Source organism: Oncorhynchus tshawytscha, linkage group LG06 (assembly GCF_018296145.1).
Source record: "Oncorhynchus tshawytscha isolate Ot180627B linkage group LG06, Otsh_v2.0, whole genome shotgun sequence".
Lineage (NCBI taxonomy): Eukaryota > Metazoa > Chordata > Actinopteri > Salmoniformes > Salmonidae > Oncorhynchus > Oncorhynchus tshawytscha.
In genome coordinates, this window is record NC_056434.1 from 51,630,738 (window position 1) to 51,658,062 (window position 27,325).

A 27,325-nucleotide genomic window follows, 5' to 3' on the forward strand; every position below is an offset into this window, starting at 1 on the left:
ATGGTTACATACCCTACATTACTCATCTCATATGTAAATACTGTACCATATACCATCCACTGCATCTTGCCTATGCCGTTCTGTACCATCACTCATTCATATATTTTTTTATGTACATATTGTTATGCATTCCTTTACACTTGTGTGTATAAGGTAGTTGTTGTGAAATTGTTAGGTTAGATTACACGTTGGATATTACTGCATTGTCGGAACTAGAAGCACAAGCATTTCGCTGCACTCGCATTAACATCTGCTAACCATGTGTATGTGACAAATAACATTTGATTTGACAGTGTTGGTGGATGGGTAATGTACTGATGCTCGAGTGCCAGCCAGCCAGCCTCCGGCCAGAAGCTTTCTGAGTGACCTCATTATTAAAAGGGGCAATGCAGTTAAATACGTGATTTTTCTGTTTTCATTATGATATTTCCACACTATGAGGTGGAATAACGGTCTGAAATTGTACAATTATGACAATGCCCTTTTTGTGGAAGACCTGTTCAGGTGAACCACATCATGATGTCACAATGTGATCTGATTATAATAGACCATCAGCCATTTAGAGTTGTGCATGTAAATATTTTCACATTTGTTTCCTATTGCTCACACGATCAGACTGAGCATTTCAAAGGCCAAAGGAAGTTCAGGGTGATACATTATTAAAAATACAGGTTGAAGTTATTTTCATTAAATAAACATCAAATATATTGATACATACAGTGATGATTGAAAAAGAAAATTCAAAAACTGCATGGGGCCTTTGTCTTTTCACACTATTCAAACCACACAATCGACTAAACAACTGGAGAAGCTCTCTTAGCCTACAGATCACATATTGAAAACAAATCATTTGAACTAAAAACCACACATATTCTGGAATTTCTAAGCATCCTTGACAATCGTTAATCAACATCCAAAAACGGCACACGTGTTTTGCTTGAACCTGCACATCATCATCTTCTCTCTCCTTTGGCACCAATGTGAGGGCTTATGCCAGGGAAACAACGTTTGCAGTAATCTAGGTGTGGAGCGGGAATAATGACAAGGGAACCTGGTGAGCTTTATGTCCACATTGTCCTATTAAAGGGAACCCAAACTCAGACCCCCTCTCGAGATGGCTCTAAGTTCAGTTAGTTTCGGGGGCTCTTTTGAGGGGTTTGAGTGTTCAAATTCTGCAAACTGCACTGAGTTCACAAACATTTTGCTGAAAGGGACTACGTGTAAAAACACTAAGAAAGGGAGTTCCAAATCTCTCTGCCAATAAAAGCACATTTTCAGTTTCCCCCTCTCTGCTCAGACCACTCCCAAGCAGTCCTAGCAAAATTCTTGCTTGAGAAATTGCCCTTCACTAAATATCTATTTTTGTTTATTTTTGACCATAATTGAAAACAAATCACAGTTAGGTACTCAATTGTTACCCAGAAATGATTTGATATTGAATTAAACATGACTACTAGGACCTTTAAGAGATTGTGAGGGCCTTCCTTCCTCACTGTCCACCTTGCCATCCATGAGAGGGTGTGTGTGTGTGTGATCATCAGCGCCACACTCCAGAGAGTGTAATGAGTCATGCCATGTGACAAAGCTTAACTTTGGGCATTTGGAGTTTCTTGATGAATCCACCATCAGAGCCCATTTTCTCTCTGTGGGAGAGAAGGAAAAATGAAAATGTTAGTCTTCAAATCCTTGCTTCCTCTGTCCTCGTTTCATCCATACCCGAGGAAGGGACCTTTGATAATCTCCTCCAATACACTTTGAGACAAAATTAGCGTGCTGTGCTGTTCTGAATCTATGAAGCTATTCTATTCCATACTCACTTGAGGATTTGCTCCAAGGTCTGCGAGTCGCAGAAGAAATGGCTCCAGCCCATCTTGATGGTGCCAACGATGACGTTCTGCTTGAAGGCGTCAGAACCCAGCTCCTGTAGAGCTCCTCACAATCATTTAGAGCGATCTGGAACACACCCAGCATGAAGCCCGGGATGGCACCTGAGAAGGAGGAGAAGGATATTCAGCCACACGTGGAGGACGAAGGAAGTATATTTAACAAATGCTTCTTTGTTAGGCTATTAAGACCAACAGGTTTTTAGAGGAGAAACATACATAAACACACACCCTTGTAAATATACACTATAAGCACTACAGCCTCCTTTGACACTCCCTCCACAAGGAATCAAAGATGCTATCGAATAATGGAACCACAATGTAAATCTCATTCTTCGAGTCCCCCGTGGACCAGCTTGGGTCAAATACTATTTGATATCATTGCAAATACTTGATCTGTAATTAATTGTGCTTGCCTGGCTTAATTGTCCAATAGAATAGTCCCAAAAATGGATAACCTTACACATTTATCACTCCAGGCAGGCTAGAGCAAATGCTCAAAATAAATTATGTGAAAGATTTCAAATAGTATTTGAAGTGAACCCAGGTCTGAGGCTTAGAGAAGAGAGCGGCTGGATGGGAGACTAATTGCCGGCAGGATAATCCGTTATGGGCATCATTACTCAGGGATGATCCATCCACAGCCATTGACTGGGATTAAAATGGCCACTAATGAATCAACCATAGTGAGAGGCACAGGCAGATCACTGCTAGCTTCCTCCAGCACCAGCATCACCTGACCACATGGAATATACAGTGCATTGAGAAAGTATTCACAACCCTTAACTTCTTTCACATTTTGTTGTTGTCACGATCGTTGAGAGATGGATTGGACCAAGGTGCAGCGTGGTTGGCGTACATTTGACTTTTATTTAAATGACACCAAAAAAACATCCAAATACAAAAACGAACGTAAAGCTACATGCAGTGCAGAAAGCAACTACACACAAACAAGATCCCACAAAACTAAAAGGTAAAAAAAAGGCTGCCTAAGTATGATCCCCAATCAGAGACAACGATAGACAGCTGCCTCTGATTGGGAACCATACCCGGCCAACAAAGAAATAGAAAAACTAGAATGCCCACCCAAATCACACCCTGACCTAACCAAATAGAAAAATAAAAAGGCTCTAAGGTCAGGGCGTGACAGTACCCCTGAACTGAGGAGGCGCACTGGAGGCCTGATGTGTGGGACCGGTACAGGTGGCACCGAACTGGTGACACACACCTCAGGGCGAGTGCGGGGAGGTAGAACAGGACGTAATAGGCTGTGGAGGCGTACATCAGGGCGAGTGCGGGGAGCAGGCACAGGACGTACCGGACTGGGGACACGTACTTCAGGAGTACGAGGAGGAGACACAGGACGTACCGGACTGGGGAGGTGCACTGGAGACCTGATGCGTGGGACCGGCACAGATTGCACCGGACTGGTGACACGCTCCTCCAAACGCCTACGTTGCTGCATACTCCACGCCAACTCCATTCTCCGGTATCCCTCCTCGCACTGTTCTATTGAATCCCAGCCAGGCTCTGGCACGCTCCCTGGGTCGGCTGACCACCTCTCTACCTCCTCCCAGGTTGTCTCTGGTTCACACCTTGGCACTGCTGACCACCCCGTGTACCCCCCCGTGTGCCCCCTCCCAAAAGAAATTAGGCTGTCCTTGTGGCCGCGAACCTCGGTGTCGTCGCTGTTGCTCCTTCACTGCCTCCGCCTGCTTCCATGGCAGGCTTCTGTCTCCTGCCATGATTTGATCCCACATCTAGGATGTTTTCCACTCCTCCTGGGCATGCTGCTTGGTCCGTGGGTGGTGGGATCTTCTGTCACGATCGTTTCGAGATGGATTGAACCAAGGTGCAGCGTGGTAGGCGTACATTTGACTTTTATTTAAAGGCTCTCTAAGGTCAGGGCGTGACAGTTGTGTTACAGCCTGAATTTAAAATGGATTACAATTAGATTTTTTTGTCTCTGGCCTACACACAACATTTAGAAATGTTTACAAATTAATTACAAATGAAAAGCTGAGTCAAATCTTAACTGGAGTGGCTTACCAAGACGACATTTTGGACTTATAGTTTGGACTTAAATCGTCTTGGAAATCTATGGCAAGACTTGAAAATGGTTGTCTAGCAATGATCAACAACCAACTTGACAGAACTTGAAGAATACATTTAAAAAAGTGCAAATGTTGTACAATCCAGGTGTGCAAAGCTCATAAAGACCCAGAAAGAGTCACATCTGTAAATTGCTGCCAAAGGTGATTCTAACATGTATTAACTTGACTTATGTAAATGAGATATTACTGTATTTAATGTTCAATACATTTGCAAAAATGTCTATGAACATATTCCCACTCTGTTATTATGGGTTATTGTGTGTAGATAGGCGAGACTATTTGTTTGTGTATCCATTTGGAACTCAGGCTGTAACACGACAAAATGTGAAATAAGTCAAGGGGTGTGAAAACTTTCTGAAGGCACCGTATGACACGCCTGCATCATCTTGTCCTGAGACAAAATGTTACTCTGATTCTCCAGTAGCCTTTCCTCCGTTTCTCACTAGTTGTCAGACCCCTACTGCTACCTGCTCTAAAATACCAAACCTATCTACTCCCAGCAGCTCCTTCCTAATCCAACACACAACCCAATTCCAAAACCAGCTGGAATTCCCCAAATCTGTTTCTGCCTTCCTGCTCCACTCCCTTTGGGGCCCAATCCCTTCTTTGGGAGAGGAGAAAGAGGATGCCCCTGGGTTGGCGGCCGCTGCTGCCAGCCACCATCCCAGAAAAGAGACCCTTGTCCCGAAACTGTCATGACAGTGTGTACCCAGACCAGCGTGACCAAAGTGGGCAGCCGACACCAGATGTGGTGGTCCAGATGTGTCTGTCCTTAATGTTAATGTGTGCACTTCACTTAGCCTATCTGGTGGAAGGGGATTACCCTGTCCATTGACTGCAGCACACACTTGCCAGCTGTCTCTCTCACACACACACACTGGCCGGCCATCTGAGCGCTAAGGGCTAGACTGGCTACTTTCAACTGGAGAGGTTTAAGGAAATGGATATGAAAGAGGGGAATAGGGGCAGAGGGGCAGGCAGACAGAGAGAGAGAGCATGTCTGGGTCAGATGTGGAAGTTCTGCGGCAGCTTCTTTGCGAGTTGCTGGTGGGGAAAGCATTAGTTATCTTTCGACTGTGATAAAGAGACATGGCCAGGATATTGAGGAGAGAAGAGAGGCAGGGAGTTATGGTAAACAGCACCACAATGTGGTGGTTTAGCCTAAGATCCTAGAATATTAGACAGACTAGACCGACAGACAAAACACGACATGATAGCCTACAGTCTGCATGTCGTTGGATTTATAGGGATTTCCTTTTCTCTGGAATCTCTGGCTTTTACTTGAAAACTCTAGTATAAACTGGAGACCATTTTAATCAAGTCTCAAATAAGAAAAGAGATCTGTTGAATTGAGAGCATGCCCAAAACAGTACAAAAGGAAAGGATAAATAGACCAAAGATTTGACATCCATTTGCCCTACATGCCCCATAATGTTCCATTATAACCTGTGGCCTGGCGTACAATGCAGAGTACAGATTAGAGAGCAGGGCTAAGGGCCGAGGCCAGTACAGGAACCAGTGGTAGAAAAAGTACCCAATTGTTATTAAAAGTAAAGATACCTGTAACGGCTGTTGTCAGAAGGAGAAGACCAAGGTGCAGCGTGGTAAGTATTCATAATACCTTTTAATAAATACGAATACTTGGAGAGAAAAACAACGGAACAGTTCTGCAAGGTGCAATACACAAAACATCTACCCCATGTGGGCAAGAGCTACCTAAGTATGGTTCTCAAATCAGAGACAACGACAGATAGCTATCCCTGATTGAGAACCGTACCCGGCCAAAAACGAAATACAAAAACAGAAAAAAAGAACATAGAATGCCCACCCTAGTCACACCCTGGCCTAACCAAAATAGAGAATAAAAAGCCTCTATGGCCAGGGAGTGACAATACGTTAATAGAAAATGACTCAAGTAAAAGTCACCCAGTCAAATACAACTTTTTAAAGGTCTAAAAGTATTTGGTTGTAATTATACTGAAGTATCAAAAGTCAAAATCATTGCAAATTCCTTATATTAAGCAAACCAGATGGCACCATTTTCTAGTTGTTTTTATTTATGGATAGCCAGGGGCACACTCAGACATCATTTACAAATGAAGCGTGTGCTTAGTGAGTCCGCCAGATCAGAAGCATTAGGGATGACCAGGGATGTTCTCTTGATAAGTGCTTGAATTTGTCACATTGGCATGAACGAGTCGGGAGACAGGCGCAGGAATGCGTAATAGTTATTTTTTTATTAAGCCTAAATTACAGCATGCCGTGTAAAGGCACAGGGACGAAGACCAAACAAACGTAACAAAACACAGGGTAGAAACCCAAACAAAAGAGCGAGGAGTACCTCGAATAAATAACAAGCTCACAATGATTAACACACGGGACGAGACCCATAATCAACTGCGCAATCCACAACGGCACAAAAGCCATAACACACAGCACAGGTACTCATACGTTCCAACTGACATTGTAACAATAATCAACAGCCCAATGGAAACCAAAGGGAACACTTATACAAGTACTAATCAGTGGGAATAGGGGACAGGTGTGTATAATGAAAGTTCTGGAGGGAACCGTGACAGAATTCAACCATTTTCCTGTCCTTCCAAGCATTCAAAATGTAAGTAATTTTAGGTGTAAGGGATAATGTATGCAGTAAAAAGTACATTATTTTCTTTAGGAATGTAGTGAAGTAATAAAAATAGTAAGGTACAGATACAAAAAAAAACATTTAAAAAAAAAGATAAAACAAAAAAAAAGACTTAACTAGTACTTTAAAGTATTTTTACATCACTGACAGAAACTGGGTCACCCATGGGTGTGAAATGGGTTCAGCCAAGTATTGTAGTGACTGGGAGGAGCTGCTCTGTTTAGGTTAATCCACCCTGCCTTACTGCAGGCCAAGCTGCCCTCACAAACAGGAATGTGGGTCTTTCTATAAATAAAGAGGCCAACGTGTGACATAAGGGTCACATTTTCAAAATGGTTTGATACACATTTAAAATATGATTTTCTTGCAGATTCACACGTGTGATTACAGGAATAAAAGTATAGGTAGGCACAACGAGACCATAACTCCACCTAGCAACAAAACATCTACTGCACGTTATTGAAAATGTCACAAGAAGCATAGACGCTGCATGTTTCTTTGTCATGGTTAGTTGCCAGGTCTTTTTGTGCTTCTCTATCATTTACAGCCATGCTAAACGTTCCTAAAGAATGAAAAAGATAAGCAACAGCATTTCTATATATGTTAATAGTTCATATAATAATATAACACAATAATTGTAACTCTTCAGGGGAGTAGCAAGGATCAGACCAATGTGCAGCGTGGTAAGTGTCCATAATGATATATTTAATGAAATCAACAGAGCACTGAACAAAATAACAAAAGTACAAACAAACAACCGAAACAGTCCCATATGGTGAAAACACTAACACAGGACACAACCAACCACAAAACACAATAAATATGGCTCGCAATCAGAGACAACGACTGACACCTGCCTCTGATTGAGAACCACACTAGGCCAAACACATAGAAATATAACAGAACAAAACATAGAAAAACAACATAGAATGCCCACCCCAACTTATGCCCTGACCAACTAAAATAAAGACATAAAAAAGGAACTAAGGTCAGAACGTGACAGTACCCCCCAAAGGCGCGGACTCCGGCCGCAAAACCTGAACCTATAGGGGAGGGTCTGGGTGGGCATTTACCGCGGTGGCGGCTCTGGAGCGGGACGTGGACCCCACCATAGTCTCGGCCCACTTATGTGGCACCTTAGGAGTGGCGACCCTCGCCACCGACCCCAGATTGGGGACCCTAGCAATGGGTCCCGAATGGACGGGAGACTCCGGGCAGCTCCGGAGTGACGGACGGGAGACTCCGGGCAGCTCCGGAGTGACGGACGGGAGACTCCGGGCAGCTCCGGAGTGACGGACGGGAGACTCCGGGCAGCTCCGGAGTGACGGACGGGAGACTCCGGGCAGCTCCGGAGTGACGGACGGGAGACTCCGGGCAGCTCCGGAGTGACGGACGGGAGACTCCGGGCAGCTCAGGAGTGACGGACGGGAGACTCCGGGCAGCTCAGGAGTGACGGACGGGAGACTCCGGGCAGCTCAGGAGTGACGGACGGGAGACTCCGGGCAGCTCAGGAGTGACGGATGGGAGCACCTGTAGGGAGGCGGGGAGACAGCCTGGTGCGGCTGGCTGCCACCGGAGGGCTGGTGCGTGGAGGAGGCACTGGATAAACCGGACCGTGGAGGCTCACTGGAGGTCTCGAGCACCGAGCCTGCACAGCCCTACCTGGCTGGATATTACCCGTAGCCAGGCCAGTGCGCCGATGTGGAAAAGACCACACTGGGCTGTGCTGGCGAACTGGAGACACCATGCATAGGGCTGGTGCCATGTACCCCGGCCCGAGGAGATGCACTGGAGATCAGATGCGCTGAGCCGGCTTCATGGCACCTGGCTCGATGTCCACTCTAGCCCGGCCGATACGAGGCGCTGCGCTGTAATGCACCGGGCTATGCCTGCACACCAGGGACACCGTGCGCCTCACGGCATAACACAGTGCTTGCCCGGTCCACCTCTCTCCACGGTAAGCACGGGGAGTTGGCTCAGGTCTCCTACCTGACTTAGCCACATCCCCTCCAATAAACTTTTGGGGCTGCCTCTTGTCCCAGCCGTGCAGACTCCTCATACCACCGCCGCTCAGCTTTAGCTGCCTCCAGCTCTGCCTTGGGGCGGCAATATTCCCTTGCCTTCCAAAATCTCCTTCCATGTCCATGAGTCTTGAGATTTCTGCTGCCCATTACCACACTGCTTGGTCCATTTTTGGTGGGTGGTTCTGTAACAGAATTCCTCTTCTTCAGAGGAGGAGTAGCAAAGATCAGACCAATGTGCAGCGTTGTAAGTGTCCATAATGATATATTTAATAAAATCAACAGAACACTGAACAAAAGTACAAACAAACAACCGAAACAGTCCCTTATGGTGAAAACACAGGATACAACCACCCAGAAAACACAATAGAAAACACGCTACCTAAATATGGCTCCCAATCAGAGACAACGACTGACACCTGACACCATTGAGAACCATACTAGGCCAAACACATAGAAATATAACAACAGAACAAAACATAGAAAAACAACATAGAACGCCCACCCCAACTCACACCCTGACCAACTAAAATAAAGACATAAAAAATTAAATAAGGTCAGAACATGACAATAATAGAATACAATGTGTTCTGTCAACCAAATAATTGACAATAATTACAATAATAATAATTGACTGACCTTCATGTCTTAAAGTAATGATGGACTGTCATTTATCTTTGCTTATTTGAGCTGTTCTTGCCATAATATGGACTTGTTCTATTACCAAATAGAACCAAATCTTCTGTATACCACTCCTATCTTGTCACAACACAGCTCAAATGCAAAAAAAAAATTGTACCTTTATTTAACAAGGCAAGTCAGTTAAGAACAAATTCTTATTTTCAATGATGGCCTAGGAACAGTGGGTTTACTGCCTGTCCAGGGGCAGAACGACAGATTTGTACCTTGTCAGCTCGGGGGTTTGACCTTGCAACCTTCCGGTTACTAGTCCAACTCTCTAAACACTAGGCTACCCTGCCGCCCCATTAAAAAGGAAAGAAATTCAACAAATGAACTTTTAACAAGGCACACCTGTTAATTGAAATGCATTCCAGATAACTACCTTATTAAGCTGGTTGAATGCCAAGAGTGTGCAAAGCTTCATCAAGGCAAAGGGTGGCTACTTTGAAAAATCTTATATAAAATATATAAAATAACACTTTTTTGGTTAATACATGATTCTACATGTGTTATTTCATAGTTTTGATGTATTCACTATTATTATGCAATGTAGAAAATAGAAAATAAAAATAAAGAAAAACCCTTGAATGAGTAGATGTGTCCAAACTTTTGACTGGTACAGTCAGGTCCATAAATATTTGGACATTGACCAAGTTATTATTGATTTTAGCTGTCTTCCACAGCATATTGGAGTTGATTGTGGACTTCAGGAAACAGCAGAGGGAACACCCCCCTATCCACATCAATGGAACAGTAGTGGAGAGGGTAGCAAGTTTTAAGTTCCTCGGCATACACATCACAGACAAACTGAATTGGTCCACCCACACGGACAGCATCGTGAAGAAGGCGCAGCAGCGCCTCTTCAACCTCAGGAGGCTGAAGAAATTCGGCTTGTCACCAAAAGCACTCACAAACTTCTACAGATGCACAATCGAGAGCATCCTGGCAGGCTGTATCACCGCCTGGTACGGCAACTGCTCCGCCCACAACCGTAAGGCTCTCCAGAGGGTAGTGAGGTCTGCACAACGCATCACCGGGGGCAAACTACCTGCCCTCCAGGACACCTACACCACCCGATGTTACAGGAAGGTCATAAAGATCATCAAGGACAACAACCACCCGAGCCACTGCCTGTTCACCCCGCTATCATCCAGAAGGCGAGGTCAGTACAGGTGCATCAAAGCTGGGACCGAGAGACTGAAAAACAGCTTCTATCTCAAGGCCATCAGACTGTTAAACAGCCACCACTAACATTGAGTGGCTGCTGCCAACACACTGACTCAACTCCAGCCACTTTAATAATGGGAATTGATGGGAAATGATGTAAAATATATCACTAGACACTTTAAACAATGCTACCTAATATAATGTTTACATACCCTACATTATTCATCTCATATGTATACGTATATACTGTACTCTATATCATCTACTGCATCTTTATGTAATACATGTATCACTAGCCACTTTAACTATGCCACTTTGTTTACATACTCATCTCATATGTATATAGTGCACTCAATACCATCTACTGTATCTTGCCTATGCCGCTCTGTACCATCACTCATTCATATATCTTTATATACATATTCTTTATCCCCTTCCACTTGTGTGTATAAGACAGTAGTTTTGAAATTGTTAGTTAGATTACTTGTTGGTTATTACTGCATTGTCGGAACTAGAAGCACAAGCATTTCGCTACACTCGCATTAACATCTGCTAACCATGTGTATGTGACAAATAATTTGATTTGATTTGATTTGTAATTAATTAATGGATATGAGCTGAAAGTACTTCCAGCTTTAATTTGAGGGTATTTACATCCACATCGGGTGAACGGTGTAGGCATTACAGCACCTTTTTTTTTACACCAAAAGTAATTGGACAATTGGCTGCTCAGCTGTTCCATGGCCAGGTGTGTGTTAATACCTCATTTAGGTAATTTACAAGTAAACAGATAAAAGGTCTAGAGTTGATTTCATTTCAAGTGTGGCATTTGCATTTGGAATCTGTTACTGTTAACCCTCAATATGAAGTCCAAAGAGCTGTCACTGCCAGTGAAGCAAGACATCATTAGGCTGAAAAATCATTAGCAAAAACATTAGGTGTGGCCAAATCAACTATTTGGCACATTCTTAAAAAGAAAGAACACACTGGTGAGCTCAGGAACACCAAAAGGCCCAGAAGACCAACGGAAAACAACTGTGTTGGGTGACAGAAGAATTCTTTCCCTGGTGAAGAAAACCCCTTCACAACAGTTGGCCAGATCAAGAACACCCTACAGGAGGTAGGTGTATCTGTGTCAAAGTCAACAGTCAAGAGAAGACTTCACCAGAGTAAATACAGACGGTTTACCACAAGATGTTAACCATTGGTAAGCCTCAAAAACAGGAAGAGCAGATTAGTTAGCCAAACAACATCTAAAAAAGCCTGTACAGTCCTAGTACAACATCCTGTGGACAGATGAGACAAAGATAAACTTGTACCAGATTGAGGGGAAGAGAAGAGTATGGAGAAGGGAAGGAACTGCTCATGATCGAAGCATACCACCTCATCTGTGATGCATGGTGGAGGTAGTGTTATGGTGTGGGCATGTATGGCTGCCAATGGAACTGGTTCCCTTGTTTTTATTGAAAATGTGACTGCTGACAAAAGCAGCAGGATACATTTTGAAGTGTTTAGGGCTATATTATCTGCTCAGATTCAGCCAAAAGCTTCAAAACTCATTGGACGGTGCTTCACAGCGCAGATGGACAATGACCTGAAGCACACTGCGAAAGTAACCCAATGCTTTTTTAAGACAAAGAAGTGGAATGTTCTGTAATGACAAGTCAATCGTCTGACCGGAATCCAATAGAGCGCGCATTTCACTTGCTGAAGGCAAAACTGAAGGCAAAACGCCCCAAGAACAAGCAGGAACTGAAGACAGCTTCAGTAAAGGCAGAGCATCACCATGAAAGAAACCTGGCATCTGGTGATGTCTATGGGTTCCAGTCATTGACTGCAAAGGATTTGCAACCAAGTATTAAAACTCACAATTTAGTTTATGATTATGTTAGTTTGTCCAATTACTTTTGAGCCCCTAAAATTTGTGGGACCACATATAAAAAGTGCTGTAATTCCTACACTGTTCACCCGATTTGGATGCAAATACCCTCAAATTAAAGCTGAAAGTCTGCACTTTGCCCGAACAATACCAGAACATCAAGATGAATTTCATTCCATCAATACGATGCATTACAACTAAAACCAGATTTACCTAGCTCGGTGGAGACCCTAGGAACCTTAAGACTTAGGTGTCTATACTTCAATAGCAAAGTTAGATAACACGGAAGTTTATGAAGTAGGGCCTTGTAAACACAAATGGGAGTAATGTAGAGATCTATGGGTCTTTAGCGAAGTCCCGCCAACCTTTTGATACAGGATACAGTGATGAGTATCAAAGCTGTCGCCAGTAACAACACAACGGTGACTATGCTAGATGGCATTCAAAGGTTTACAAGCAGTAGCAGCTGCACTTTGATTAATACTATCACCATAATCAAGAACAGATACAAAAAGGTTGACTGAATAATCTGCTTCCTGCTGCTTAGAGAAAGACACAATCTGTTTCTGTAGAAAAAGCCAATTTTAAATCTTAGCTTCTTAACCAGCTCATCTATATGTTTTTTAAACATCACTTCCATATCAATCCAAATGCCTAAGCATTTATATGCGGGAACACGTTCAATTGGAGAACCATCTTGAGAACATGAGGTAATTAATGTGAAACATACTTACATGGGTTAAAGAACAATATGAATTTTGTTTTGCCGCATTAAGCACACGTTTAAAATCAACAAGGGATTTGTGCATAGCTATACAATCTGACTGTAGTTTGGGCAAGGGAAATGGATTTCAGTAGAGACAGAGAAACTATTTTTTTTTAAATAAAAATGGCCACTCCCCCACCTCTAATCTGTCTGTCAGCTCTTAACACATGACAACCCCTCAATGAGAGGTCAGGGTAGGATGTGAAGGGCATGGGAGGCAAGAGGTGACTTCATTAGGGAGAGGTCTCTGCAGGGCAACCCTGGCAAATCAGCCAGAGAGTGGCAGCACAGTGACGAAGCAGTGGCACAACAACCAGGCAGATTGTGACCTATCCAGGATACAATGCAATGTCTCAATGTGTTTACTCTGGACGTCCAGCTCAGACATACATTCCTGAATAAGATGACAGTTTCCACACCGGAAATTTGTCCGGCCAATTATCCCAAAACAGGTGCATCTCCTACATGGGATGAAACGTACACCGTAGTCTCTGAAGGTGGTAGCAGCCAATATGGAAAAGTTCAGTTTACCTGTGCGGTGGAAAGTTGGAAAAAAAGATAGCTGATTCCTCTCCAACCTAAAAGTCAATCAATCCACACAGTGTGATAGTTAGATTGAATCACACAGTTTGTGGGATCCCCACAGTTATAGGCAACAGGCCAGAACGCAACCACAGACTAAAATACAGTCAGCACTAGGACCCACAATGAACACAACCAAGGCACAAAACTTGCCAGCATAACAACAGCAAGGAGAGAGCGGTGATTTACTCAGTGCAATTAAATGCTGGGGCCCATCAAAACAGCAATGCAATGGAGGCCGTGTTACCAGTATGATAGCCAGGAGAGAAGCATATTGGAGGGGAAGTAGTGTCCAGTACAGGCCGGTGGAAAGCCGGGAGGGTGGCAAGCGCTACACCGGGCCGCAGGAGAGTCCAAAAGAGTACATCCAAGTGGAGTTCAAGTTTGACAGTAGTCCAAAAACATCCAAGACAAAATGTCAAGTGGAAGGATGAAAGCAGCAGTAGGCAATTGTCTGCGCAGAAAATACCCAAGTGCAGAATAGGGTGCCCAGGTATATCCAAGTAGGACTCAAGAGTTTCAGCACGCCTGTTTTATATGTCTCCTTAAAAACGCTGTATGCAACATTGCACTATTGTTCAATGTGTTCACAGACAGATTTTTTATATTTTTTATAATTGAGACAAAAATCCATGAAAAGGAAGGACTACGTTTATTATGTTACTAGTTTTGCTTAGTGGCCAGAACAATGCTGCTCTGCAAGTGGTCATGTGCTGAATGCATAGACAGCACGGATATTCTTGTAACAATTGACATTTGGAAATAGAGCTGCACCTCTTGAATTATGAGTGTCATTTGGCGAAGGTAAGTGCAATCCAAATGTTTTACCTGCATGTGACTCTGAAGGAGGATTTGATAAAGTGATGCTCCTTTCCCCGCATCTGTAAATGACTGATAGGCCCAATATTGTCACTCATCAGATTATTGTTCATTCAATCTGGTCTATAGGCTAACTCTTATTATGTGTAACAAAAATATGAGGGTATAGTCTCGATGGGCTGGCTCTGTAGGCTGACTGGCATCGTTTGTTTCCCGCTCATCAACTTGGATATAGTCAAGGATGTGTTTTGCATCATTCTGAAGGCCTACTGCATTTCCCTTACAATACAATGTGATTAGTAGTAGTTACAGTAAATAAAATAGTCCTGTTATAGCTTCTTTTTACAAAGTCAAGCGTAAAAGAGAATGCTATCAACCTGCGAGCCGCGCGGTGAAATTATTAACATGAGCACCAACCCTAATAATAGGCATAACACAACCTCGTCATTACACTATTGTTGTTCTAAACTAAATCAACCTCATCGCCCTCATCATTCAGTTAGGCCTAATTTAAATTTGATTGTGAAGTAAGGTGCATAATTACTGTCCATTCCATCCATTTGTCCTTCATTCAGTGGGCTGGCATCATTTGCGTCGCTGGATAGAGTCAAGGATATGTTTTGGACAATACATGTGATTAGTAGCAGTTACAGTAAATAAAAAACAGTCCCATAACAGCTTATTTTTACAAAGTAAAACATAAAAGAGAATGGTATCAACCCCAAAGGCACGGTCAAATGATTTACTGCTGATAAATAGGCATAACACAAACTCTTCATTACACTATTGTCTTTCTAAATGAAATCAACCTCCTTACCATTCAGTTAGGCCTAATTTAAATTCAATTGTGAAGTACAGTGCACAACTATCACCCATTCATCCATTTGTCATTAATTCAGTGAGGAGAGAGAGAGAGAGACGCATTAGCGTCTGGCTGGGTACCAACGTTTTACAGCACACTGCTTGGTGGTTAAGTTGGGAATACCGTAGGTGTGAAAAAACTACTTTTCAGTGTCTGATTTCAAAATTCTGACAAATGAGCAGTGTAAAATATAAACACTTAAAAAGTCAGAGAAGGAGCAGGACATACTTGTTTTTCGGGGCTGATTTTTATTTATTTACAAAATCAAACTTCAGTGGCCATTGGTATATGGAGGTTCTAGTGTTAAATGACCAAAGAGTTTGGTCTGCTTCGTGTTTTCATTTTTGCCATGGAAAAAATGTCACAATACTGATATCGTCCTGGCCCTACAACCCATGTGTATGTGTGCTTGTGTGTGTGTTTTCTACTCTCCAGGGGACTGATTGCCCTTCAGACTCTGCAGAATCTGGAAGCCCTGACAGGCAAACCCATCTACCAACTGTTTGATTACATCTGTGGTGTCAGGTCCTACTTGATATCTGGGTTATAGAGTGTGTGTGACAATGTGCCTTTGAGCCATTGCCATGTCTGGAAATTTCCCTCAATTTCTCCCTACAGGAACAAACTGATCGTATGGTACAAACATTTGCTTGCTAAATAAACTATGGTTTCGCTAATTGCCTCAAACAGTGCATTGTATCATGTAAAGAACACAAATGCCAATGTCTGGTAATAATGTCATTTATTTAGAAATATTTAGCATTCGTAATTATTTTGTTCTATCGCCAACTTGTTCTACTCACCACTATTTGTACTTGGTTTATCCCATTTAAAGGGTGTTTCATTGTTACGCTAAAACGTTAATGTTTGTGCAAATAATGTCTTTGTTTTCATTAATCAGCTGTTGTCATTGAGAATTTCTGTTTAAAGGTGAGAAGGGTTTATGCCAGGTTAGAGAAGGTCCATTTAGGATCCTCGTTCTCCTCATTCATGGAGGGCTGCTTGTTAGACAACATGCTGTTTGTATAACTCTGCCATATTCATCTCAGATGTGTGAGTTTATGGACATTTTGCAGTTTGTTTGTGGCATCTTGCCTTAGTCCTCGTGTGGAGGTTATTCTGCTAAAGACCATTTAAGTTTGTAGTTTTCAAAATGATATATTTGACAATTATAATTATTTTTTTTTTAAATTCATTGCTTGTACATTTTGTAAATACAACCTCTGGATCCAGTCTTCTCTGATCACAGTCTTCTCATCACTTCCCTCTCTCCCTCCCCTCCAGGAGGACCTGAGCCCTAGGACCATGCCTCACAACTACCTGGCCTGATGTTTCCTGGCTGTCCCCAGTCCAACTGATCAGTTTCAACTGTTCTGCCTGCAGCTATGGAACTCTGATCTGTTCACCGAACGTGCTACTTTGTTCCGCACGTGCTGTCTCAACCTCTGAATGTTTGGCTATGAAAAGCCAACTAACATCTACTCCTGAGGTGCTGACCTGTTGCATCCTCTACAACCACTGTGATTATTATTTGACCCTGCTGGTCATCTATGAACGTTTGAACATCTTGGAGAACAATCTGGCCTTAATGGCCATGTACTCTTTTAATCTTCACCCTGCAAAGCCAGAAGAGGACTGGCCACCCCTCAGTGCCTGGTTCCTCTCTAGATTTCTTCCTAGGTTACTGCCTTTCGAGGGAGTTTTTCCTAGCCCCCGTGCTTCTACATCTGCTGATGTAAAATGTGCTTTATAAATACCTTTGACTTGATCTGTTAAATAAATTCCACCTATTTTTGCACAGTCTCAACTGTTGCTGCTCCACACTACAGTAAGTAGGCTGCAGGGTCCTCTATCTTATGTGTATCTGTATGTGTGTGTGTGTGTGTACGTACATGGGTCTTTCTATAAACTAGGGTACCAGTGAGCATTTCTTGTAGTGAACAACTGCTTGAAGCTGTTACAAAGTCATTAATAATAATTTATATTTTTTTCATGTGAAAACATTAAGCTATAAAAACAGATACATTCAATATAATTAATGAGTTGAATCAAAGCCTGTTTAAACCCTTTCTCGGGCTTGGAGTCTACCTTTCTTTCCATACATTTATGTAAGTCGCTCTGGATAAGAGCATCTACTAAATGACTAAAATGTCAATGTAAATGATACTGGTGCTTGTCATTATATCATATACTAAGCATTTAACAAATTAATTTCACATTGTATGGAGATCTCGGAAGTGCACTGTAACCTCATATTTCGTATCTCCCCATGTTATATAGTGAAAACAGTTTTCATGGGCACACATCCAAAATAATGTATGGATTGCAAAATCAAATGTTTTTAACAGAAATAGTAACTTTAACAAGATGAAATCAAACCAAAAATCAATATGGTCATTAAAACTTCTTAGGGCTGAGATTCCGCTAACGGGATCGATATGACAACAGCCAGTGAAAGTGCAGGGCACCAAATTCAAAACAACAGAAATCCCATAATTAAAATTCCTCAAACATGGAAGTATTTCACACCACTTTAAAGATATACTTCTTGTTAATCCCACCACATTGTCAGATTTCAAATAGGCTTTACAGCGAAAGCACCACAAACGATTATGTTAGGCCTGAGCCAAGTCACAGAAAAACACACCATTTTTCCAGCCAAAGAAAGGAGTCAAACAAATCTGAAAGAGATAAAATGAATCACTAACCTTTGATGATCTTCATCAGATGACACTCATAGGACTTCATGTTAAACAATACATACATGTTTTGTTCGATAAAGTTCATATTTATATAAAAGGATCTCAGTATACATTGGCACGTTATGTTCAGTAGTTCCAAAAACATCCGGTGATTTTGCGGAGAGCCACATCAATTTACAGAAATACTCATTATAAATGTTTATGAAAATACAAGTGTTATGCATGGAACTTTAGATACACTTCTCCTTAATGCTACCGCTGTGTCAGATTTCAAAAAAGCTTAACGGAAAAAGCAAACCATGCTATAATCTGAGTACGACGCTCAGAGACCAAACAAGCCAAAAAGATATCCGCCATATTGTGCAGTCAACATTAGTCAGAAAAAGCATTATAAATATTCACTTACCTTGATGATCTTCATCAGAATGCACTCCCAGGAATCCCAATTCCACAATAAATGTTTGTTATGTTAGATAATGTCCATCATTTATGTCCAAATAGCTACTTTTGTTAGCGTGTTTTGTAAACAAATCCAAAGTCACGAAGCGCGTTCACTAGGAGTGAAATGTCAAAAAGTTCCATTACAGTCCGTAGAAACATGTCAAACGATGTATAGAATCAATCTTTAGGATGTTTTTAACATAAATCTTCAATAATGTTCCAACCGGAGAATTCCTTTGTCTGTAGAATTGCGATGGAACAGAGCTCGCTCTCACGTGAACGAGCGTCACGAGCTCAAAGCATTCTGCCAGACCTCGGACTCATTCCCCTCTCATTTGCTCCACTTTACAGTAGAAGCATCAAACTAGGTTCTAAAGACTGTTGACATCTAGTGGAAGCCTTAGGAAGTGCAACATGACCAATATCCCACTGTATCTTCAATAGGGAATGAGTTGAAAAACGACCAACCTCAGATTTCTCACTTCCTGGTTAGATTTTGTCTCAGACTTTTGCCTGCCATATGAGTTCTGTTATACTCACAGACATCATTCAAACAGTTTTAGAAACTTCAGAGTGTTTTCTATCCAAATACACTAATAATATGCATATATTAGCAACTGGGACTGAGTAGCAGGCAGTTTACTCTGGGCACCTTATTCAGCCAAGCTACCCAATACTGCCCCCAGCCATAAGAAGTTTTAATGGGGTTCTTCAATAATTATGCATAACAGTTGATTATGTCTTGCTGTTTAGTTATGTGGGGAAATTATAGTGCAACATCAGCTGATTCAGGAAATATTTTCCTGAATGACAGACAAGTGATAAAGAGCTGGTGTGATAATGCACACGATTGAACAACAGCCAAAGTATGGTAATTAATGTTGATCTGGAGAATTGACCGACATGTTGGTGTCTACGCTGTTAAGTCAGTGAAGATAATTAATCTATGTCTTGGACAACATGTTCCTGAGGTAAGATTACGGTCTGTATATGTTTTGATCATTTTTGCCCAACTTAAAATGGAGCAATCGGGAACTGCTTGTTTATTCATTTTTCAAAATATAACTGCATATTAAATCAAAACACACCACTTGATATTTCAATTTTCACATGTGGCTGGGGTGAAATGTGGAATGCCTGTCATTGGTTAAGTGCACAGCCAACACTTCCTGTACTTTCAAAGTAGTTCACCCTTCTAATGCCATTATATGAATCTATTAATTCATCAATTAATAGCTCCCCATACCATGCCACTGTGCCAAGATAAAGTAAGATTTCTAAACATCTGCTTAAGATTTAGTGTGTATTGACTTATTAATGAACTGCTGTTACTGTAGTTAGCTGACTCATATATTCTAGTTACCTAACTAACCATTGGTAATCTTATTCAATGATGCCATACAGCCAAAACAACAGTATCTATCTAGAGATATGCCCTGGCTATATTTAGTCAGTGGTTGTACATCTAACTAGCTGGAATGAATCAAGGGTGTGAATATAGTAGACATGTAAATGCTGTGAGTGTGTCCAGCTTACACCTGTGCAAATCCATGTGTGTATGTAGCAATGGAATGTAACAACCAACCAATGCCTCAAGTCGTGATGTACAGTAGAAGGTCCACCACACACCCGGAGGGTTGTGGGGGTCCTGCCCAGAAGCCACCCCTAGCCGCTATTCATAGACACTTATGGAGATCTGAGAGGATGCCCAGAAGCCACCCCTAGCCGCTATTCATAGACACTTATGGAGATCTGAGAGGATTGGACAGGTGTAAGCAATACATTCCACCAAGCCTTTCAGAGGGTAAGGTGGAGCTCTCACCATGTCACCACCAGCCATAAATCCCTCTCAGATCTCCACAAGTGTCTAGACTCTGGGCTGTAGGGGCTGTTGCTGAACAGGCCATGGGTATTAGGTAGCAGAGTCAGTCAGTCTGGCACAGAGACTGGTAATAACATCCGCCAGTGTCACACATGCAGTCAATGGAGAACATTGGATAAACTTGAATGCAGTGACCGTTTGACAAACCACACAGACATAACAACAAAAAACACGCAGACACATATTACTGTACCTGATTCGCCCTCCGTCGAACCCTGATGCCCAGGCCTTTAACAGGGTTGTTATAACCCACCAGAGTTGAGGGCCTCCCTGAACTCTGTTTTCAGAGACGGATTCTCAGCCTGTCGGAGACAAAGTAGGCACGGTAATACTACATGGTGAACATACACTCATTTATTCAGTTCTACATTGCTAGTTTTTATGCAAGGCCAGAAACAAAGGCCCTGGGTTAAAATGGGTTAAGTGTCCAATCGAAAAGTCCATCTGTAATATAAATAGCCTATATGATAAGGGAACAAACAGGGCAGTGCAAACTCGTTTTGGTGATTTTTGGTAAATCATCAAAATAAATAAATCACATCTCGTTTTTGGACATAATTCTGCAGTTTTTACCTGATTAAGATCTATATCATTGGAAATTAATGTTACGTTTATATCCCTAAAACTTAAGTTGATAATGATTCTGTCGCTGCTTCCTGTTGACAAGACATTTTGATAAATAGCCCAATGTCAAAACACAGTTTTAGCATGTCCAAATCAATAACAACTAGTCCTGCAACGGACAGGCGAGTATAACGAAATAAACAGTACCAAACCAAATATATGAATCTGTTTAAAGCAATTGATTTTAATGTATTGGTGATGACTGTAAACTAAAGATCACCAATCTGAAGCAAAAAGGATATGTAATGTGGTAAAAAAGCAAGCTTCTGTAAAGTAGTAACCCGTTTTCTCCACCATAAGGAAATGTGAGTAATATAACATAATTAAATATGTCAAAGTAATTCAATATGTTCATTTATGATGATAGTAAATAAAGCACACACACATTTTTACAACAATGACATTTATTTATTCCTAATTTAATCATGAGAGTAAAAAAATGCTCCTAAGCACAGTTTAACCAAGTACTCTAGATTAGAGCATCCATAAGGTCTGTGCAGCAGGCTGAACGTTTGACATCCCTACTGCATAGTAAGACAGTTCTCTCATTGACTGACTCATCTTATATAACATTATGTACGCTATGCTGATGCCATAGCAAAACTTGACATTTAGGAAGGCATCAGAGAGCTTAAGGGTGTGTCCCAAATGGCACCCTATTAAATAGTGCAGTACTTTTGACTAGGTCAACCGATTAAAATGTTTCAACGCCGATACCGATTATTGGAGGACCAAAAAAAAACCCGCTGCCGATTAATCGGCCGATTGTTAAAAATGTTCCTTGCTCAGAACATGAGAACATATGAAAGCTGGTGGTTCCTTTTAACATGAGTCTTCAATATTCCCAGGTAAGAAGTTTTAGATTGTAGTTATTATAGGACTCTCTCTCTCTATACCATTTGTATTTCATTAACCTTTGACTATTGGATGTTCTTATAGGAACTTTAGTATTGCCAGTGTAAGAGTATAGCTTCCGTCCCTCTCCTCGCTCCTACCTGGGCTCGAACCAGGAACACAATGACAACAGCCACCCTCGAAGCAGCGTTACTCATCGCTCCACAAAAGCCACGGCCCTTGCAGAGAAAAGGGAATAACTACTCCAAGTCTCAGAGCAAGTGACGTTTGAAACGCTATTAGCACGCACCCCGCTAACTAGCTAGACATTTCACATCGGTTACACCAGCCTAATCTCGGGAGTTGATAGGCTTGAACTACACCATGTGTAGTTAACTAGTGATTATGATTGATTGATTGTTTTTTATAAGAGAAGTTTAATGCTAGCTAGCAACTTACCTTGGCTTACTGCATTCACGTAACAGGCAGTCTCCTCGTGGAGTGCAATGTAATCAGGTCGTTAGAGCGTTGGACTAGTTAACTGTAAGGTTGCAAGATTGAATCCCCCGACCTGACAAAGAAAAAATCTGTCGTTCTGCCCCTGAACGAGACAGTTAACCCACCGTTCCTAGGCAGTCATTGAAAATAAGAATGTGTTCTTAACTGACTTGCCTAGTTGAATAAAGATTAAATAAAAGGTGTTTAAAAAAAATATTGGTGTCCAGAAATACAGATTTCCGATTGTTATGAAAACTTGAAATCAGCCCTAATTAAATCGGCAATTCCGATTAATCGGTCGACCTCTACTTTTTGACCAGAGCCCAATGGGCACTCGGCCCTGTTCAAAAGAAGTGCACTATAGGGTGTAGGGCACCATTCTAGACCCAGCATAGAAAAACAACACATGCAAATCAGCTGCCCCAGAATCTCACCAGACACAACATGATTATGAAGGCAAAAAACAATGCTGTACTGCAAGCTGCTCTGATGTGAGGTGGTGTCAAAATGAAGGATTTAGGGCTAGAGGACTTGATCAGGATGGACAGATTGGACACACTGCCTGAAACACTGTAGTGGATTCAGCACAAAAGCTCTAACAGGATAACTGATCAGTGGAGGCTGATGGGAGGAGCTATAGGAGGATGGGCTCATTGGAATGGCTGGAATGGATTAAATGGAACATTTTCAAACACATCAAACATATGGAAACCACATGTTTGACTCCGTTCCAATTATGCCATTCCAACCATTACAAATAGCCCGTCCTCCTATAGCTCCTCCCACCAGCCTCCTCTGTAACTGATATGTCCTAACATGACTTTGTCGGTAAAGACTCTAATTCGCAACTCAAAAGGACGGTCTCTGACACCTCTGTTTCACCACGCTCCACACCGGGTCTGCGTTGCACCAAATGACGGGCGTCATCTCCACCCTTAACGCTAACCCAGAAATCCCTCCTTTCAAATGGTGCCCTGTTCCTAAGAGCAAAGCAATAAATAGATCTTGACCCGAGGATGCATGGCTCAGAGCAGCTGCTCCCTCTGGGTGGAAGAAACACAAACAAACATCACAATTCCACTTCAGGTTAGGCCTAGTTTCATTAGCACCATGGCAGCATAATGTTAAAATAACGTTACAAAAAATTTAAACTAAAGATAATTATTACTTTACACAAGATAAATAATATTATAAGGTGGAGCATGTTGATAAATGGTTCTAGCTTAAGTACACTGAACAAAAATATAAACGCAACATGTAAAGTGTTGGTCCCAGGTTTCATGAGCTGAAATAAAAGATCCCAGAAATGTTCCATAGTCCGTCCTCCTGCCAGGTGTGGCATATCAAGAAGCTGATTAAACAGCACAATGCCACAGATGTCTCAAGTTTTGAGGGAGCGTGCAACTGGCATGCTGGCTGCATGAATGTCCACCAGAGCTGTTGCCAGAAAATTTAATGTTAATTTCTCTACCATAAGCCACCTCCAATGTCATTTTAGAGAATTTGGCAGTAGCCCTCACAACCGCAGACCACGTGTAACCACGCCAGCCCAGGACCTCCACATCTGGCTTCTTCACTTGTGGGACTGTCTGAGATCTGGACAGCTGATGAAACTAACAAGTATTTCTGTTTGTAATAAAGCCCTTCTGTGGGGAAAAACATATTCTGATTAGTCGGGCCTTGACTCCCAAGTGGGCGGGCCTATGTCCTCCCAGGCTCACCCATGGCTGTGCCCCTACCCTGTCATGTGAAATCCATAGATTAAGGTCTAATGAATTTATTTCAATTGACTGATTTCCTTATAAGGACTGTAACTTAGTAAAATCGTTTAAATTGTTCCATGTTGTGTTTACATTTTTGTTCAGTATTTAAATTAATGTAAAGAACAAAATATTTTACAGACGCTATTGATGTAGCACTAGAGTATATATATGGTGTTATTTCTTGGATGACTGCACTTACAAAGAAAGGCGCTATCTAGAACTGTCACGCCCTGGCCATAGAGTGGCTTTTATTCTCTATTTTGGTTAGGCCAGGGTGTGACTAGGGTGGACATTCTATGTTCATTTTCTATGTTTTGTTTTTCTTTGTTGTTTGGCTGGGTGTGGTTCTCAATCAGAGGCAGCGGTCTATAGTTGTCTCTGATTGAGAACAATACTTCTGTTTCGGTTGTTCCTCTTGTTACTTTGTATTTAGTTCTATGTAATAAAAATGACGAACACGTACCACGCTGCACCTTGGTCCTCACCTTCTTCCACCAACAGCCGTTAGAAGAACCTAAAAGGGTTATTTGGTTGTCCCCATAGGAGAACCCTTTGAAGAACCCTTTTTTGGTTCCAAGTAAAACCCTATTGGGTTCCATGTAGAACCCTTTAACCGGAAAATACCAGATACCTTTCTCCATCCACTCATTGTAAAATAATGTTTTTTTTTTCTTAATTAGGATGCATCTAGTGTTCTTCATACTGTAGCTACTGTCTTTGGTTTCAGTTTAATTCCGTTTTCGATGTCCCCTCTTTTTCCCCTTCGCATCCAGTAGTTGGCAGCAATAAACCTTTTCCGGTGTAGTCCGCCCTAAACACCACCAAAGAGGAAGGTGCGCGATGGAGCATCAAAATATCAAAAATAGTACGACTTATTTAACTGAAGTTATCCTTCGCAATTCAGCAAAAAATGTAAGTAAAACTGTATTCTTGCAGTTTTGACTTCGCATAACTCCATGATTAGGGTCATTCAATCATTGTTTTTTGGCAATCAAACTTGCTGGCGTTAAATTATGAACTAACCATCAGCTAACATTAATTAGCAAACGTTAGCTAACGTTATATAAGATTGCTGGTGATGATGTTGGCTATGTGTCGTTTGTTGTGCCCTTATCTTTGGATGAATGAAAAAAATACAAAATATCGTGTCAGTTCAGACTGAGTTGTCTTAACTAACGTTAGCTAGTTCAACCAGGCTCAATCTGCCTGCCTGTCTCCATCAATACTGTTAACTAGTTTCGTCAAGATGCAGATGATCAGAGTACGTGTGATATCACTTTTCTCAACTCAAGAAACGGTTGATAGTGAAATATGTCACACGATTAGCTGAAACTACATGATGTGGGAACAGTGGGGTATTTAGGTCGGAGAGTACATCAATGCTAGTAGTATACCTTTTCTGCCCACTCCTTTGCATAAATAATACAGGGTACTGTGGTCTCAGTTGATGCGTTGTACGTTTTTTACACGCGTGTGCTGTATTGTAGCGTCAACTGTTCTTCTCCTCCCATATTTATTCTACAGAAGCCACCAGCACCATGGCAACTTCAGTCAGCCTTCGCATTTGCAGTTTGTATCCTGATAATAACAGAGTTAATACTGGCCAAAAAGGACTACTATGACATATTGGGAGTGCCGAAATATGCCAACGAGCGTCAGATAAAGAAGGCTTTTCACAAGCTGGCTATGAAGTATCACCCAGACAAGAACAAGAGCCCAGATGCTGAGACAAAGTTCAGAGACATTGCTGAGGGTAAGCGTAAGGGATTTCCAGGTGAACAAAGGAGAAGAGCAGTCCCGGATAAAGTAAATTAAGAGTCAATCTGGTTTATTATAAGTTGCAAGTCCAGCACAAGCAGAGGAACATGTCTAACTGGCCTTCTCTGAGCAGGCCCCTATATCCTAATCAAAAAGTGCCAAGTGTTCTGTAGGAAATCAAAACAAAAAAGGCAGTGACTTTGTCAGGCTGCTACAGAATCGCACAGTGTTCACAGAATGTCATCAATGCAATACAACAGTGCGTCCATGTACCTCCTGTCTGGAGTCAATCGCCATCAACAGATATGAGAATCCCTAACATTTGGCTTCCAGTCTAGCAGCCATCAACCCTCACCTTGAGTGTAACTGCAAAGGATTTTCTATTTACAAAAACTCTTAAATATGCTAAACATTGTGTTGATCATGCCAAATTAGATATGAAGTTTAGTCATCTTAAATATTCCTGTTACAGGTTGATACTTTACTGCCGTGCCTTTATTTATGGAAATGTCTACTCACGTTCCAGCGCTTTCTTTTCTTATTATTGTGGGGTTTTTTTTTTTACACTACTGCTAATAGAATCATTGGTATGATCTGAAACCCTTTTTTGCAACCCTCTCATCTACAGCATATGAAACATTGTCAGACGAGAAGAGGAGACAAGAGTATGACCAGTTTGGACATGGCACATTCCATAATGATGGAACCAAAGGCAGAAACGGTCCAAACGTCCACCAGCCCTTAAACTTTGGTGACATGTTCAAGGACTTTGATATTTACAGCCAGAACCAGCACGCCCGTCACAAGAGGCACTTCGAGGATCACTTCCGGGCCCACCAGGAGGCCCATCACAGCAGACACAAGAGACACTTCCAGGGGGCTTTTGGAGCAGCGGGGGGTGGTGGCTTTGACGGCATGTTTAACGACATGAAGAAGTTTAATTTTCACAGGGACACTACTAAGCAGACTGAGAGCAGGTTTCATAGTACTACAGCGAAGCAACACTGCAGAACAGTGACACAACGCAGGGGGAACATGGTCACCACGTACACTGACTGCACTGGCTCCTGAGGACAGGGGCAAAGTCCGTATCCACATCACTTGGGTTGTGTTCATCCGGCATGAAATGGAAGAAAGCGGTTTGAAATGGGGAGGTACTATCTGAACCAGTTGTGGCTGATGAGAGGAGCTATTGGAGGATGGGCTCATTGTAATGGCTGGAATGGAATTAATGGAACGGTATCAAACACATGGAAACCACGTTTGACTCCGTTCCTTCATTCCATTCCAGCCATTTTGTAAATGTTTTTTATTTGACCTTTTATTTAACTAAGCAAGTCAGTTAAGAACAAATTCTTATTTACAATGACTGCCTCCCCTAACCCGGAAGACGCTGGGCCAA

General features: G+C 42.0%; 1 protein-coding gene and 1 long non-coding RNA gene across 2 annotated transcripts in view; one reads left to right on the forward strand and one right to left on the reverse strand.

The window, feature by feature from the left end:
- Positions 1 to 238: 238 nt before the first annotated feature.
- The window catches only part of LOC112252691, a 32,723-nt gene continuing 5,636 nt past the window's right edge, over positions 239 to 27,325 (reverse strand). The window contains exons 2-4 of the long non-coding RNA XR_002953876.2: positions 20,640 to 20,748; positions 1,818 to 1,988; positions 239 to 1,643 (exon numbers count right to left, since the gene is read on the reverse strand). This is a non-coding gene — a long non-coding RNA (uncharacterized LOC112252691). The remainder of the gene's footprint in view (positions 1,644 to 1,817; positions 1,989 to 20,639; positions 20,749 to 27,325) is intronic.
- Positions 24,939 to 27,233, forward strand: LOC112252690 (dnaJ homolog subfamily B member 9). The gene is made up of 3 exons (XM_024424147.2): positions 24,939 to 25,077; positions 25,690 to 25,918; positions 26,552 to 27,233. The coding sequence occupies exons 1-3, from the start codon at positions 25,006 to 25,008 to the stop codon at positions 26,992 to 26,994; spliced, it is 744 nt and encodes a 247-aa protein (XP_024279915.1). The 5' UTR covers positions 24,939 to 25,005; the 3' UTR covers positions 26,995 to 27,233.